We start from the raw sequence: 18,025 nt of genomic DNA, 5'->3' as shown, positions 1-18,025 counted from the left end.
GCTACAATTTCAATTTCATCCCCCTGAAAAGATAGAACAAATATTACAATAAATATTATGGCTGAACTCAAATGTGCTTGTTGATAAAATACCTGTATTTTTGGGAAAGATGTTTGAAAAGGGTATTTTGTTCTTAAATTATATTGTAAATTGGAATGGTAGAGTTATGTCTTTCATGGAGTTATAAGAATTGTACAGGAAGGTCTGCTCAATCCAAGAGTACAACCAATTGATTACAGCATTTCCCCAAAAATGGAGGAGGCAGGTGGCAGCGGGAGGAGGTAGGGAACTGGTCTGTCTGCCCAATATAAAGGATCAAAACTGGTGGAGGAATAAAAATAGCATAAATAGGAAAGTATACCAGTTTCATTTGAGTACCAGGATGTTGACAACTGTGCCATACAGGTTGAAAAATAGTTGGGAAGAGATTTTTGATGTACCAATTCCATGGTACAGGGTGTATGAGTTGATATATAAAACGATGCAAGATTCAAGACTTCTTAAATTATTATGTAGAATTCTTGCCACCAACAAAATGTTGAATATTTGGGGCATAAAATCATCGAAGCTCTGCAGATTTTGTTGTGAGAATACAGAATCAATAGACCATTTATTTGGTATTGCCTTCAGGTAGCCTGCTTCTGGTCTCAGTTTCAGGAATGGCTGAAAATGCATAACATTGATCAAAAATTGACCCTAGAAATAGTACTGATGGGAGATCTGGAGAGACCAGGTCAGTCAATTACTAATATACTAACACTCTTAGTAAAAGTATTTATCTTCAACTCACAATCTGTGGATTTTATTCGATTAGATAGATTGAAATTGTATGTTAAATCAATCAAATGTATTTATAAATCCCTTCTTACATCAGCTGATGTAAAGTGCTCACAAAGCAATGCAGGTGTAGAAGCCCGGTGGCTAGGAAAAACTCCCTAGAAAGGCCAGAACCTAGGAAGAAACCTATAGAGGAACCAGGCTATGGGGGATGGCCAGTCCTCCTCTGGCTGTGCCGGGTGGAGATTATATCACAGCATAGTTGAAAGATAATTGTTGCGTAGAAATCCGAAGCGGGTGGCCAGCAGAGATAGAGTTGAAGTCAGAAGTTTACATACACTGTAGCCAAATACATTTAAACTCAGTTTTTCACAATTCCTGACATTTAATCCTAGTCAAACTCCCTGTCTTAGGTCAGTTAGGATTACCACTTTATTTTAAGAAAGTCAAAATAATAGTAGAGATAATGATTTATTTCATCTTTTATTTCTTTCATCACATTCCCAGTGGGTCAGAAGTTTACATACGCTCAATTAGTATTTGGTAGCATTGCCTTTAAATTGTTTAACCTGGGTCAAACGTTTCGGGTAGCCTTCCACAAGCTTCCCACAATAAGTTTGGTGAATTTTGGCCTATTCCTTCTGACAGAGCTGGTGTAACTGAGTCAGGTTTGAAGGCCTCCTTGCTCGCACACGCTGTTTCAGTTCTGCCCACAAATTTTCTATAGGATTGAGGTCAGGGCTTTGTGATGGCCACGCCAATACCTTGACTTTGTTGTCCTTAAGCCATTTTGCCACAACTTTGGAAGTATGCTTGGGGTCATTGTTCATTTGGAAGACCCATTTGCGACCAAGCTTTAACTTCCTGACTGATGTCTTGAGATGTTGCTTCAATATATCCACATAATTTTACTTCCACATGATGCCATCTAGTTTGTGAAGTGCACCAGTCCCTCCTGCAGCAAAGCACCCCCACAACATGATGCTGCCACCCCCTTGCTTCACGGTTGGGATGGTGTTCTTCGGCTTGCAAGCCTCCCTCTTTTTCCTCCAAACATAATGATGGTCCTTATGGTCAAACACTTCTATTTTTGTTTCATCAGACCAGAGTCCATTTCTCCAAAAAGTACGATTTTTGTCCCCATGTGTAGTTGCAAACCGTAGTCTGGCTTTTTTATGGCGGTTTTGGAGCAGTGGCTTCTTCCTTGCTGAGTGGCCTTTCAGGTTATGTCGACATAGCACTCGTTTTACTGTGGATATAGATACTTTTGTACCTGTTTCCTCCAGCATCTTCACAAGGTCCTTTGCTGTTGTTCTGGGATTGATTTTCACTTTTCGCACAAAAGTACGTTCATCTCTAGAAGACAGAATGTGTCTCCTTCCTGAGCGGTATGACGACTGCGTGGTCCCATGGTGTTATTACTTGCGTACTATTGTTTGTACAGATGAATGTGGTACCTTCAGGTGTTTGAAAATTGCTCCCAAGGATGAACCAGACTTGTGGAGGTCTACAATTATTTTTCTGAGGTCTTGGCTGATTTATTTAGATTTTCCCATGATGTCAAGCAAAGACGCACTGAGTTTGAAGGTAGGCCTTGAAATACATCCACAGGTACACCTCCAATTGACTCAAATTATGTAAATTAGTCTATCAGAAGCTTCTAAAGCCATGACATCATTTTCTGGAATTTTCCAAGCTGTTTAAAGTCACAGTCAATTTAGTGTATGTAAACTTCTGATCCACTGCAATTGTGATACAGTGAATATAAGTGAATATAAAATATAAGTGAATATAAGTGAAATAATCTGTCTGTAAACAATTGTTGGAAAAAGGACTTGTGTCATGCACAAAGTAGATGTCTTAACCGACTTGCCAAAACTATAGTTTGTTAACAAGAAATTTGTGGAGTGGTTGAAAAAAACGAGTTTTAAAGACTCCAACCTAAGTGTATGTAACTTCCGACTTCAACTGTAGGTGGGATGGGCTGAGGGAAGCTGAGGGTTGGGATGTGGAATTGGAGACAAGTGGGAGTGGAGTTGCTGGGCGGGGGATAGAAATGGTCAAAGATAAAAGTATAAAAAATAAAGTCAAAATAAAACATAATAAAAAGTAAGTTTGAATGACACAGAGGGCCAGTGTTTTTACAGCTAATGCCTGTTTGCCTGAGGCTGATGCCGTGCAGGTGTTTGTACACATGCATATACACACACATACACGGACTCACATACATATAGTGCCAGACATGCACTCAAACATATACAGTTGGCCTTGCTGTTATGCTTTTAGTTGTCATTGATGTCCTTTGTTTTTTTTGCATTGTTGTTTTCTGTTTTCTTTGTCTTTGTCTTTTTTCTCTTTAGTTCATTTTCTTGGTTGTTGGGGGGGGTTATTGGGGGTGGGGAATAGAATTATTTTAACATTTTATTATAATTTTGCCTTCGGTGGGACTGTGGGAGGGGTCTCGGATGGTTGACGGGCAGCTCTTGGGGAATTGTGGGGGGATCTTGGAGGGTTCGGGTCTCTGTTTTTGGTCTTGTGCGAGATCTGTCGACGTGCCCTTGAGCAGGACGTTGACCCTGGATGCTTCTGTGTGTCACTCTGAATGCAAATCTGTTCCATGACTGGTGTGGTGTAGTTGTTGAGGGGCTTCACTGCAAGTATATGGTATGTTTTGGATATTCAATAAAATAAAATAAAATAAAATAGATTCTCTGGTCTGATGAAACCAAGATTGAACTCTTTGGCCTAAATGCCAAGCATCACATCTGGAGGAAATCTGGTGCCATCCCTACGGTGAGGCATGGTGGTGGCAGCATCATGTTGTGGGGATGTTTTTCAGTGGCAGAGACTGGGATACTAGTCAGGATGGAGGGAAAGACGAACGGAGCAAAGTATAGAGAGATCCTTGGTGAAAACCTGCTCCAGAGTGCTCAGCACCTCAGACTGAGGTGAAAGTTCACCTTGCAACAGGACAACGACCCTAAGCACACAGCCAAGACAACGCAAGAGTGGCTTCAGGACAAGCATCTGAATGTCCTTGAGTGGCCCAGCCAAAGGCCGATCAAACATATTTGGAGAGACCTGAAAATAGCTTTGCAGCGACACTCCCCATCCAACCTGACAGAGTTTGAGGGTCTGCAGAGAAGAATAGGAGGAACTCCCCAAATACAGGTGTGCCAAGCTTGGAGCGTCATACCCAAGAAGACTGGAGGCTGTAATCGCTGCCAAAGGTGCTTCAACAAAGTACTGAGGGTCTGAATACTTATGTAAATGTGATATTTCCGGGGTTTGTTTTCAAATAAACTTCCAAAGGTGTCTTAAAACTGGTTTTTGCTTTGTCATTATTGGGTATTGTGTGTAGAATGATGAGGGGGAAAAAAACTAGTTCATCCGTTTTAGAATAAGGCTGTAACGTAACAAAATGTGGAAAATGTCAAGGGGTCTGAATACTTTCAAAATGCACTGTATATAGGGTTGTCTGCGAATGGGTGTACAGCACCGCTCTCCATTCAGGCTACTTACTGTACTTGGTTGCTGGTTCCTATAATTCTTATTGGATGTCCTACTTCTGCGATTTAATGAAAAGGAGAATGAAATGAGGACCCAGGGACAGTTCCAGAGTGTAGTCTCTACTAGATGTGGTTTTTATTCAACTAACAGTACATTCTACAGATGCACACGTGTTACATCACCAAGATACAACATGGTCTTGTAATACCTCTTAAAAATTATATTGGTCCTAAAAATATAGAAAGGAACAAATGTAGTCACAAAAACTGTACATTATGAAAAATTCACTTAACACCAGATTTGGTTTTATTCATGTCTTTTAGTTCGTTTTTTATATAGAAAAAAGAATGTCCCTTTTGTGTAGAAAGGAACACAAAAATGCATTTCCTATCGACCGGTTTGAGTTCAGTGTAAGAAACCACGCTTTAAATAAAACCCGGATTGTGAAGTATTGTCCTGCCGCCTTCATACCTTTCCCATAACACACCAACCATGCCATGCTAGAGTACCACAGTAGGAGGCATAATACCCTGAAAACCTAGCGGTCAAACAGGGAAATGGTTCCAATCGTTTTTCCACCATTCATATTTTTCCCATAGGGGATTTTAGAAACTGTGTTTCTAAAATGCTGTGTTTAATTTAGGCTTACCCTGGGGTGCCATTTCGATTACCTTGTAAAATTTCTCTCAGACAAGGTGACTTTTATCAATGTATTCGCTTGTATTTACCCCCCAAAAATGAATTGCTAATTAGGCTATCAAAAATAACTACAAATGCCATGATGATCTGGATGAGACCGCTGAATCGAGGCAAAAGTAAGAATATCTTGATGAACTAATGTTATCTAAATGTGGTATTGTATAAATTGGCTACATTACTTTAAAAATTGACAATTCTGTGAACTGTCTCGTGCAAGTTTTAAATTAACAATACCTGTTAAAGGTGTCAGCTAGAGATGACATGCAGAAGCTTGCAGGGCTTTGTAGTTTTGCATGTCTACTATGATGCTAATTAGCATTTTTAAATCAGAGTAAAAAGAGAAAAATATATTGATTAAAAAAAGTCACCTTGTCCGAGAGAGATTTACATGGTTATCAAAACGTCACACCTGGGTAAGCCTACACGAAACACAGCCCTTACTTTAAGTGTTTTTCCCAACTATTGGAAACATTTACGGTGGAAAAACAATTGGAACCATTTCCGTTTGACCGCTAGTATTTTATGGGTATTATGACTCCTCCACTGTGGGGCTCTATAGGGCACAGTGGCCACTTTACAGAGAAAAAAAACTGATTCATAAATGGAACATGAGCTGAGCAAAATGTGCACATACTTGTTTTGAAGGCTTTTAAATCAGTAGGTGTCTAGAACAAAATGTTTCTCCTAACACACAAGTGATACCTGTTCCTGCGCTTAACTGCCAAGATTCAGAAACCTACAAGCAGAAACCTCTCAATGCATATTTACTGTTATTCTGCAGTATTCATAAAAATAAGAGTTATAGCTTCTCCCCAATTTGAAACGATTACATCAAGGGGGGGGGGTATGATTACTTGTATGAAGTCTATGTTTTTACATTCATTTGAAATTGATGAGACTGAACATTTTCAGTGTTACCCGAATTCCTATGAAGGTCCTTTAAATGTAGTGCTAAAAAAAAAAAATTGCATTATAAGAAATATTGAGTGACAATTTTCTGTAAAATCAAAACAATTCTTCCCATGAACGGGTGTCGCTATAAAACGTGACATCATTTTGTTTGCGAACAGTCAACCAATACATTTCAGCAGCCTGCTAGGTTTCTGCACAATTTGACCAATATGGTAAAGAGCTGCAACACAAAGCAAACAGCGTTTAAAAATGGCGGTAGCGTCATTTCAGTCCTATTGACACCATCTATGAACACACCACACCTGACAATTCCCGTTGCTGTGACTACCGGTCTTAGTTGTCATTATGGAGCAGAATTTTTTTTTTTTTTTAATTGTCTAAAACCAGGACAGAAAAGAAAAAAAACACTAAAGCCTCCAGTTTCTGAAACCAGTGACCTTCACAAAGCAGCAGGAGTGTGGGTGTGTATGAGTTAGGTCAGGGGTTGCATTAAACAATGTAAGAGTCTAAAAATGTGAGTCTTCAGGGGAGAAAAAAATAAATAAAAATCCTTTCCATTTTGTTTTACTGGCCTTTTCATAAATCGTCTAGACATCTCAACTATATAGTCTGTACACATTCACTACAAGCTATTGCTATTAAATAATCCCAGCTATTGTACTCTATATATATATACACATATATAGAATATATAATAAAAATATAGTGAGAAAAATTGCTTCAGGCATAAGACCATACTACATTTCCATTGAACAGTTAAAAGAGGGTCCAATCCCAAAGTGTTTAAGTGAGTTCAGAGAGGACCTTAGGGTTTTGATCTATATGGTGGAAACGAGGTCAGAGCATGTCCGGTCTGCAGCGACGCATTGGTCTGGCAGACCCTCCTGTCGCAGTCAGAGGGCAGAGTTTGAGAACCCAATCCGCTCAGGGCCTCAGATCCTCCTCACCCCCAGAGGAAAGGATGGACGAATACCGTGGCCTTATGAAACAAGGGGTGTGGCTTAGGAGAGAACATGACGACAGGAAAATTCCAAACAGGTGGCTAGGTACAGAAGTGAGGGTGCAGAGGGAAGAAGAGAGCTCAAACATCCCCCTTGGTCGTCGAGAGAATTTCAAGCCAACAGGGTCGAGGTTTTAAAAAAGGTGAAGCAGAGAAAGGGAAAAACAAGAACAGACAAATATCCAAATCTATACATAGATCTATACATGTATGTATACAACGAGCCGGAGGATACTCCGGCCCAGACCGTCTTTGTAGTAATGGGGAACGTAAGCATCAGCCAATGGGTGACCCCGCCCCCAGCACAAGAGTCCTGGGCTCCTATTGGTCCTTGCTCGCGTAGAACTCAGCCCAGCGGTTCTCGAAGAAGCGCTTCATGGAGTGTCCGGCCATGCCCACCTCGGACGTGTCCTCGTTGAACAGCTCGCAGTTGTTGAACACCAGATGGGCGTCTGCTGCAAACTCCTCACAGCTGCAGTATCTGGAGTGCAGAGAAGAGAAAAACAGGTCAAATATAAGCGTACACATTTTCCGTAACATTGTTGAAAATTAAAGGAACCGGCCTCATTATGGAAGTTTGGGTCATGTTGTAGACACAGTTTTACTATCCATGTGGGGACCCAGTGTTGTAGTACTCGAGACCACATATTGAGTGTCTCGGTCTTGACTCAGTGTTATTTGCGCTCTGTCTTGACTCGGTCTCAGACAGTGAGGACTCTTCGAGACCAGCCAAGACCAGTGGAGTAAAAAAACCTCATAATTAACAGCTTCCATTCAGTCAGCGCATAAAACTGCTTCCTGAGGCCAAATATATACACTCCTTTCTTGAAACAATATCTGAACAGCCATTATATCTATTATAGACATGTTTGCGAAGTGGTGAACCTATAGGCCTCCAGTGTGACAGGTTAGTACAGTGGTGAACCTATAGGCCTCCAGTGTGACAGGTTAGTAGAGTGGTGAACCTATAGGCCTCCAGTAAGACAGGTTAGTAGAGTGGTGAACCTATAGGCCTCCAGTAAGACAGCAGTCACACACAGAATGATGTCAAAGGATAATCAGTCCATAAACTGACACAAGCCAGTAGGTCCCAATCAGAAGAATACAAAAACACAGCCATTAAGAATTTCCCAATTGAAATGCAGTGCCGTGGGAAATGATTCAGACCCCTTGACTTTTTCCACATTTTGTTAAAACCTTTTTTTTTTTTAATCCTCAGCAATCTACACACAATACCCCATAATGACAAAGAGAAAACAGTTTAGAAATTTTAACAAATGTATTAAATAAAAAAACAGAAATAACTTATTTACCTAAGTATTCAGACCCTTTGCTATGAGACTCTAAACTGAGCGCAGGTGCATCCTGTTTCCATTTATCATCCTTGAGATGTTTATTTAACTTGACTGGAGTCCAACTGTGGTAAATTCAATTGATTGGACATGATTTGGAAAGGCACACAGCTGTCTATATTAGGTCCCACAGTTGACAGTGCATGTCAGAGCAAAAACCAAGCCATGAGGTCGAAGGAATTGTCCATAGACCTCTGAGACAGGATTGTGTTGAAGCAGATCTGGGGAAGGGTACCAAAACATTTCTGCAGCATTGAAAGTCCCCAAGAACACAGTGGCCTCAATCATTCTTAAAAGAAAGAAGTTTGGAACCACCAAGACTATTCATAGAGCTGGCTGTCTGGCCAAACTGAGCAATCGGGGGAGATGGGTCTTGGTCAGGGAGGTGACCAAGAACCCAATGGTCACTGACAGAGCTCCTCTGTGGAGATGGGAGAACCATCCAGAAGGACAACCATCTCTGCAGCACTCCACCAAATCAGGCCTTTATGGTAGGGTAGCCAGATGGAAGCCACTCCTCAGTTAAAAGGCACATGACAGCCCACATGGAGTTCGCCAAAAGGCACCTAAAGGACTCTGACCACGAGAAACAAGATTCTCTGGTCTGATGAAACCAAGATAGAACTCTTTGGCCTGGATGCCAAGTGCCACGTCTGGAGGAAACCTGGCACCATCCATACGGTGGTGAAGCATGGTGCTGGCAGCATCATGCTGTGGGGATCTTTTTCAGCTGCAGGTACCGGGAGACTAGTCAGGATTGAAGGACAGATGAACAAAGCCAAGTACAGAGAGATCCTTGATGAAAACCTGCTCTAGAGCACTCAGGACCTGACTGGGGGCGACGGTTCACCTTCCAACAGGACAACGACCCTAAGCACACAGCCAAGACAACGCCGGAGTGGCTTCGGGACAAGTCTCTGAATGTCCTTGAGTGGCCCAGCCAGAGCCGGACTTGAACCTGATCGAACATCTCTGGAGACCTGAAAATAGCTGTGCAGCAATGCTCCCCATCCAACCTGACAGAGCTTTAATGGATCTGCAGAGAAGAATGGGAGAAACTCTCCAATTACAGGTGCCAAGCTTGTAGCGTCATACCCAAGGAGACTGGAGGCTGTAATCGCTGCCAAGGGTGCTTCAACAAAGTACTGAGTAAAGGGTCTGAATACCTATGTAAATGTGATATTTCAATTTTTTTATTTGTAAAACATTTGAAAAATATCTAAAAAAAAACATTTTTTTGCTTTGTCATTATGGGAAATTGTGTGTAGATCGATGAGGAAAAAACGATTTAATAAATTTTAGAATAAGGCAAAGGGGTCTGAATACTTTACGAAGGCACTATACAACTATTACCTCCCATTGAAAAAACATTTCAAGTTTAGCACACAAAGTAACCAGTGACCTAAAGTTTAAAGTGCAGATATGAAACAGACCATGATAAAAATCAGTCAAATGTTTAATTCCCAGTTTATGCTACAAAACCAACTTTATAAAGAGGTTTTAAAAATAGATTCCATTTAACTCAACGTTCCATGACATACACCAAGGCATTGTTGTCAGAATAGATGGATCGGAGTGTGCCAGAGCGCAGAACAAACTATGAATTTACAAATGTGCAACACCAGCTGAATATGACCGGTGTCAGTAAACGTAGGCAAGAAATATAATATTTAGTCAACAACGCTCTAGACAATCAGCTCTGCTACGGCAAGTAAAATGGTCAGAATGAGTTTCTCTCATTTTCGTCTGGAAGTAGCTAGCTAGCCAACTTTAGCCAGTTAGCTCAGGTGCTTGGTTGGGACAAGCATGCATTGGCAAGCAAGCTACAGAAGGATGAGGAGGCTACAATTCCGTGTGGCAAATGGGTTGTTTGTATAAAGGCCTAATGTAGTTCTGATTGGCTATAGGTCCTGGACAAGACAGATGTTTCTATTTGGTTTTATTTACTGCAGTGTCTATTAAATTGTCCAAACACACGGCCACTTTCCCACTCTATATTGCTATAGAATTTTCACAAATGCCTTACATTTACATTTTAATCATTTAGCAGACGCTCTTATCCAGAGCGACTTACAGTAGTGAATGCATACATTTCATAAATTATTATTATTTTTTTTTCCTGTGCTGGCCCCCCGTGGGAATCGAACCCACAACCCTGGCGTTGCAAACACCATGCTCTACCAACTGAGCTACAGGGAAGGCCTTAGTATACGTAATTCCCAAACATTCTAAGAATTTATGATAACGTGGTCGCTTGTCAGAATTTTTTTTTTTTTTTAAGTGCCTGGGGGGTGTAAATGAACAGACTTCATGTTGCTAAAATGCTGTCAGTCCTACTTTAAATGCAATAATATTTTTTCAAAGAGATGGCTAACAACATGCGTGCCACAATAACAAACAGTTCCACTCACCAGATGATAATTTGAAACTTAACTTCTTGTTGAAAGTTATAAACTAATAAATTAGCAACAACATCCTCTTTGAAAGGCAGAAGTTAACATATGTTTTTATAGAAAAGGTCCCACCCACAACAAGTCAAAATGTGACTGGTTGATTCCACTGTCACTCCAAAATGTTGCCCTAATACAGTTGAACGGCAGTTGCCTTTAACTTCTGATGGCATAGTCAATAGCTGACGTAAGCTAGCTAGATTTATCTCCACAAAAACCAGCAAAGAAAAATCCTGATTGGATCGTTTTTTTCTCTTCAGCGTTAACCCTTTCCAACAAAAACTGAAGTGATTAAATCAGAACATCATTGAAAATAATATTATTTTATATATCCTTAGCCCTTCTCTGAAGGATCATTATGCCCCACTGTTTGGGTTAGTAATAATTTTTGTGGCTCTATTTTCCCTCAGCATGTATTTTTTCACCATTATGAATGTCTAAAGAATCCATATGTTGTTCTGAAATATGAACCCAGAAATACTTGACATTTAGAACTCTTATTATGGTGGTGATTTGACTAAATTACAATCATGGTTTTGAATTGGACTCGCATGTTTCTGGTCTCGGTCTTGACCCCCTTGTCCCCCTCCCGGTCTCGGTCTTGACTCAGTCTTGCCCCCCCCTCCAGTCTTGGATCGGTCTCGCCTTAGGTGATCTCGAACACAACACTGTGGGGACCTAAAATACTATTTTCCCTAACCCCTAAAGATAACCCTAAACTAACCCCTAAGCTTAAAATAGCCTTTGTGCTTGTGGGGATGAGGGAAATGTCCCCACAAGGGAGAAATTTCCTCCTTTCACTATCCTTGAGGGCACTTCCGGTACCCACAAGCATAGTAATACAAGCCCACACACAGACAGAGAGAGAATGAGTGCCCCATACCCTCCCTGCAGCAGCCTCTCCCTCATGGTGAGGAAGTCCATGGGGTTCTTGATGATGCGTCGGTAGCCGGGTACCACGCGGGGGTTGACGGGCTCCAGGAAGGGCCAGGCGTCAGCATGAGACTCCATTTCCATCAGGATGATTCTACACACAAAACACACATCAGTTAGAACTGGACTATCATCACATTAGTGAGAACATGAATCTAATGGTCTTATAGAAACCACTGGAGCAACGGAACACGATAACTCATCTGAGGTGAGTAATTTAATATCATGTTCTATAACCACTGCAACATTGTGACACTACAACTGATCTGAGGTCAGACTCACTCGCAGTAGGTGAGGTCGGGCTGGTTGCGGGTGGTCATGCGGCGGCGCTTGGCGGGTGAGAAGCCCGCTGTGCGTCCTCCATCTCCAGAGTAACGGGAGGATGAGGCAGGGCCACCGTCCTTATGCCGTGTTGCCATGCTAGCACCACCGCGTCTGCTGGGCACCACCTCTTCGTCAGAACTGTCGTCTTCGTACCTCCTCTTCTTCACCCGGGTCCTCTGCTTGGAGGAGCGATGGTTGCTACGTGGTGACTCACCGTCACTGGCCTTATAAATAACAGGACACAGTGAGACAGTGATGAAATAACAGCCCTGGGAGAAAGGTTAAGGAGGCCACGGGGAGCAGAAATTACAGAGGGTACTGCTGTGGCAGGTTTTTGAAGTAGGTCCTGACAATATTATGGTTTAATACACTGGGGACAAAAAGTTACCATTGTGTTCATGTTGTTTCACCATATATTACTAGTGTAATACTTGTTACACCAACGTGGCTTTTTGGTTGGATTTACAAAAAGTAAATCAGCATAGTTTCTTAATCTAAGCCAAGTTTGAAAAAAAATATATAAAAACATTTCTATCTGCAATATTCTGAACGGTTCCCCCTTCTGAACTCCTCCCCCTGGTTAGATGAGCAGTGACCCCTGTTGTGGTCCATAAGGGTAGCCAAGCAGAGTGCAGCCTCAGTCAGTCCTCACCTTGGAGACGCAGGTGGGGCAGAACCAGTCCCCCTCTGGCACCTGGGTGACCTTTGGCCGCAGGCAGTACATGTGGCAGCCACGGTCACAGCCGTCACACAGCAGCAGGTACTCATCATTATCCCCCTTCCTGCACACCTGACACGTCTACAACACCACACAGACAGGGACACACAGGTAGTCTTTAAGGGAAATGCTCGGTTGCAGTCTTTCAGACTATGGTGCAATACTACCTGTGTTTACTGTAAGTTGCTTCTCATCAGCATGTCACTACTATGATATTTGCCAATGTTCTATATTCCTTGTTTCACCTACATCCATAATTGTATTCCCTTTATAATAAATGGTTTCTATTCTCAGTGTACATATTGAGTATTGCTACTGGGCTTGTCCCCACCACTTTGACCACAGATCTCTCCCAGGCGATGGCCTTCTCCAGCTGCAGCAGACACAGACATAGCTGGGGGGCGCTCCGACATCGGTCCAGGGCCTGACGCCATGTCCGCAATCTGGGGGTGATCTCACTCTCCAGACTGTGGGAAAGAGATTATAAAAATAGGACTCAACACAATTAAGAGCTGAAGTGAGATGAAGGTTTAAATCACTCTGAAGAGCTTTGAGCAATTTGACCAAATACTACACAAATCTAATCCATGATATTATTATTAAAAATAAGGCTCCACTCCACCCTTTCCAACCTCTGACCCCAACCCTGTCCCTCCCACCTCATGACGTCCATCTGGCCCATCTGGCTCTCCTCGGGGGTGAGGGGGGCGAGACGCACCACCTCGGCCAGGTTCCAGAGGGGCTCCTTCAGGTAGCGCCGGTCGATGTTCCGTTCCAGGTTGGCCAGGCGCAGGACGGCCAGGTCCAGCGGGTGGCTGGCCACACGGGGCAGGTCTGACCACTCCTTCTTGGTCCGCACGATCCAGTCGTCCCGGGGGTCCACATCATGCTCGTAGTACTGCAGGTCGTCACGCGTGGAGTCCACCTCTGGAACTGTGTAGGGCTGAGGTGGGGAGGATGGAGAATAACAGAAAATAGAATATTATAGTTCTCAACAATCAAAAAGCAGTGAAGCAAAGGACTGTGAAGCTAGAGCAAGACTTAAAAGGGTTGTGAGGTACGGTGGGCGAGGTAAGCAGTACGTGGGTAGAATCACTGGGAAAGCAAGAAAAATAAGCCATATTACAACCTGTGTTGTGATAATTGCATTCTTTGCTCTATAACCTGTTAGTTTAAATGCCCTGCGACTGATACAGTGAGGGCAAAAAGTATTTGATCCCCTGCCGATTTTGTACGTTTGCCCACTGACACAGAAATGATCAGTCTATAATTTTAATGGTAGGTTTATTTGAACAGTGAGAGACAGAATAACAAAAAATCCAGAAAAACGCATGTCAAATGTTATAAAATTGATTTGCATTTTAATGAGGGAAGTAAGTATTTGACCCCCTCTCAATCAGAAAGATTTCTGGCTCCCAGGTGTCTGTTATACAGGTAACGAGCTGAGATTACGAGCACACTCTTAAAGGGAGTGCTCCTAATCTCAGCTTGTTACCTGTATAAAAGACACCTGTCCACAGAAGCAATCAATCAATCAGATTCCAAACTCTCCACCATGGCCAAGACCAAAGGGCTCTCCAAGGATGTCAGGGACAAGATTGTAGACCTACACAAGGCTGGAATGGGCTACAAGACCATCGCCAAGCAGCTTGGTGAGAAGGTGACAACAGTTGGTGCGATTATTCGCAAATGGAAGAAACACAAAAGAACTGTCAATCTCCCTCGGCCTGGGGCTCCAAGCAAGATATCACCTCGTGGAGTTGCAATGATCATGAGAACGGTGAGGAATCAGCCCAGAACTACACTGGAGGATCTTGTCAATGATCTCAAGGCAGCTGGGACCATAGTCACCAAGAAAACAATTGGTAACACACTACGCCGTGAAGGACTGAAATCCCGCAGCGCCCGCAAGGTCCCCCTACTCAAGAAAGCACATATACATGCCTGTCTGAAGTTTGCCAGTGAACATCTGAATGATTTAGAGGACAACTGGGTGAAAGTGTTGTGGTCAGATGAGACCAAAATGGAGCTCTTTGGCATCAACTCAACTCGCCGTGTTTGGAGGAGGAGGAATGCTGCCTATGACCCCAAGAACACCATCCCCACCGTCAAACATGGAGGTGGAAACATTATGCTTTGGGGGTGTTTTTCTGCTAAGTGGACAGGACAACTTCACCGCATCAAAGGGATGATGGACGGGGCCATGTACCGTCAAATCTTGGGTGAGAACCTCCTTCCCTCAGCCAGGGCATTGAAAATGGGTCGTGGATGGGTCTTCCAGCATGACAATGACCCAAAACACACGGCCAAGGCAACAAAGGAGTGGCTCAAGAAGAAGCACATTAAGGTCCTGGAGTGGCCTAGCCAGTCTCCAGACATTAATCCCATAGAAAATCTGTGGAGGGAGCTGAAGGTTCGAGTTGCCAAACGTCAGCCTCGAAACCTTAATGACTTGGAGAAGATCTGCAAAGAGGAGTGGGACAAAATCCCTCCTGAGATGTGTGCAAACCTGGTGGCCAACTACAAGACACGTCTGACCTCTGGGATTGCCAACAAGGGTTTTGCCACCAAGTACTAAGTCATGTTTTGCAGAGGGGTCAAATACTTATTTCCCTCATTAAAATGCAAATCATTTTATAACATTTTTTACATGGGTTTTTCTGGATTTTTTTGTTGTTATTCTGTCTCTCACTGTTCAAATAAACCTACCATTAAAATTATAGACTGATCATTTCTTTGTCAGTGGGCAAACGTACATAAATCCAACCACACCTTTGTTTCATCACAAAACCGGAGAGCAACCTCTGTCCGGAGAAGTCTACAAAGCATATTGCATGTAAAAAACAGTTACATGACCTACAGCACGGTCAAGCAAGTTAACATTTCCAACATTTTCACACCACTAAACAACTATTAAATTTAGAACCAGAGAGTTACAGCAAGTTGCAAAGAAAACAGGAGCTCCTTCCACTATACCAGAACCAATTCAACTTCATCATCAAATCACCTGTGCTTAGTCTAATACAGTGACAACTAAAAGATACCAAAAACTATTTACTGTGAGCGCAAGTAGAAAAACATTTTGACTCACCCTACTTGTAGAGATACGCCAATACCATCCTCCTCTCATGTCGACAAAATGGTCTATCACTCTGTCACTATTTTTTGTAGTCCTAGGCTACCTGGCTAAAATCCTTACGCGCAAGCCTAACTTCCTTTCATGGGCCTTCTACATCTAACTACATATTGAACTTCCATCCTCTCAGGCCAGGGGCAGAATGTATGAATTAATAGTTGGATCAGAATCACCGTAATAATCTTTGGCCAGTACGGAGAATTAAGTAAAACCACAAGTCCAAATCCCCATCTGCAGCCATGGCTAATTTAGGAAAGGGCCAATTTTAGCTAGCTAGCCAGCCAGCCACTGGAGGACAACGATATGTAACAATTCAAGTTGTTTCTGTCAATGACGTATGCTCTCAATGCGATTTGATAGGAGTGATGCCAAATCCAAACTGGCTTCCCTTGACACTTTTTTTGGTGCGCCAGGACCATTCACAGCTGAGCAGACTCAGTTTAGCTCAATGCTGATTGGCTATTATTTTATACTTTTTTTTAAATCAAGGGAAGCGAAATGCTCGCTGGCTTCCCATGCATTCAGTGCTACGGGTGGCAATAATGTCATACTCTTTTGGAGCAGACAGCATCAGATAGATGGCCTACACAGAGACAGATGGGTGTCGTTTCACTTGCTCGGGTGCTTTCTCCAGTGAGATACATTCAGCCTCTTGCAAATTTAAAGAAAATGATCAAACAGAGATATAAAATAAATGTTTTCTTTTTTTTTTTGGTAAAGCCTGGCTTCCTCTGCCATCCATGAATACACGCCACTGGAGGTAAGTAAGGTAAGTTGGGTAAGGTAAGGTGGGCGAGGTAAGGTAAGTGAGTGCAGACATCAAATTATACATTTAAGCCACACAACTATTTTCAAAACAAAAAAGCAGGCCCCTAAAAACCAGAGGTTTGGTGAATATAAGGAAGACAGACAGCGCTTATTTCAAAGAGTGTTAGGAGCAGGAGTGTTAACGTGACAACTCTAGACACACTGGCTGTGTCCGAATACCTGTACTTGCGTTCTAAATAGTAGGCATACAAAAAAGTTTTATGGTATGTAACAATTTTTAAAAAAAATTCTATGCTTTAAATGACAGGATGTCATACTCATTTGGGCTTTTCATTTAGTAGAAGAGAATTGAGAATTTTTCTCTTCGCTGAAGAGAATTGTCTTTCCGGACACGTGTCTGACAAAAGCTGATAATCGAGCTGTACCAAAATTAACAAATGGCAGAAATCAACGTAATTGCACATTGATAACGTATTCTCAGTAGGATGAGCCTAGTCGTTGACTACTGTATCCGTTTTTTACAAAAAAAAAGTATGTTCCAAATAGTATGTAGTACACATTATGCAGATTAAGTAAGTAGTAGACAAGTCAGATTTCAGACACAGCGTCTCCTTTTAAATTTTAGGAGGTGACAAAAATAATTCTTAAAAGGGAAACATGAAGACTTGTGAAAGAGTGTAGATCCAAAAGAAGGGTGAGGATGTGTGAACGGTAGATCGAAAACCTGGTTTGTACCTGGAATCCTGCGGCTGGCGTTTCCGTGTTATTGTCAGTGTCGCTCCTTCCATTCTGAGGAGCCATCTTGAAATATAAGTAATGGACATATGATGTGATGAGTGTGATAAGTTTCCCTTTTGCATGACAATGCTAGGTGGGGGACACGGTCACTGTACAAACTGCAGCAGCACATGCCACCTACGCCACCCTCTGGACATTCAGTGCAACTGCAGCCATAGTAAAAAATAAACAGGAAAAAAAACTACTAAATATAAACTGACAAGCTCTGGACATTTCAAACCCAACTTACTTTACAAACTACCAGGCACCCACCCTACCCATGCATCCCTGTGTGCATCTCAACAGTCTAAAGTGTCCTCCTTGCCTTGGTCTGCACAGATCTGAAAAGGCGGTAAATGTGGGGATGATATGACGGAAACGTATTTCGGGATCAACTCTCCACTATCTGTGTTTCCAGATCTGTGCAGATGAGGGATGCAAGTAGGGATAGGAAGACACTTCAGACTACTGAGACAGGGCCCCTCTGTCCTCCTGGCGTCTCACCTTGAGGTGCAGGTCGGCGGCAATGACCCTCTGCTCCAGGTCCTCCACCCAGCGGAGGGCTCCGACGTCTGTCTCCAGGGCCCGCTCCTGGACCTGCCATGGCTGCTGCAGGGACTCTAGCAGGGCCTCTCCCTCCTTCACCTTCACCTGGAATATAGGGTCTGA

At 42.6% G+C, this 18,025-nt stretch overlaps 1 protein-coding gene across 4 annotated transcripts in view; it reads right to left on the bottom strand.

The window, feature by feature from the left end:
• Positions 1 to 4,393: 4,393 nt before the first annotated feature.
• Positions 4,394 to 18,025, bottom strand: part of LOC115168363 (bromodomain adjacent to zinc finger domain protein 2A) — a 32,875-nt gene continuing 19,243 nt past the window's right edge. For 3 of the 4 annotated variants that reach the window (XM_029723544.1, XM_029723546.1, XM_029723545.1), the window contains exons 22-29: positions 17,861 to 18,021; positions 17,315 to 17,380; positions 13,335 to 13,618; positions 13,007 to 13,142; positions 12,610 to 12,756; positions 11,916 to 12,181; positions 11,584 to 11,727; positions 4,394 to 7,379 (exon numbers count right to left, since the gene is read on the bottom strand). In XM_029723544.1, coding sequence (XP_029579404.1) covers positions 7,220 to 7,379; positions 11,584 to 11,727; positions 11,916 to 12,181; positions 12,610 to 12,756; positions 13,007 to 13,142; positions 13,335 to 13,618; positions 17,315 to 17,380; positions 17,861 to 18,021 — 1,364 coding nt within the window. In that variant the 3' untranslated portion in view covers positions 4,394 to 7,219. The remainder of the gene's footprint in view (positions 7,380 to 11,583; positions 11,728 to 11,915; positions 12,182 to 12,609; positions 12,757 to 13,006; positions 13,143 to 13,334; positions 13,619 to 17,314; positions 17,381 to 17,860; positions 18,022 to 18,025) is intronic. The other variant, XM_029723547.1, reaches the window with a different exon arrangement.

Source organism: Salmo trutta, chromosome 30 (genome assembly GCF_901001165.1).
Source record: "Salmo trutta chromosome 30, fSalTru1.1, whole genome shotgun sequence".
Taxonomy (NCBI): domain Eukaryota; kingdom Metazoa; phylum Chordata; class Actinopteri; order Salmoniformes; family Salmonidae; genus Salmo; species Salmo trutta.
The sequence above is the reverse complement of the archived record's forward strand: the minus strand, read 5'-3'. Positions and strand labels throughout refer to the sequence as shown.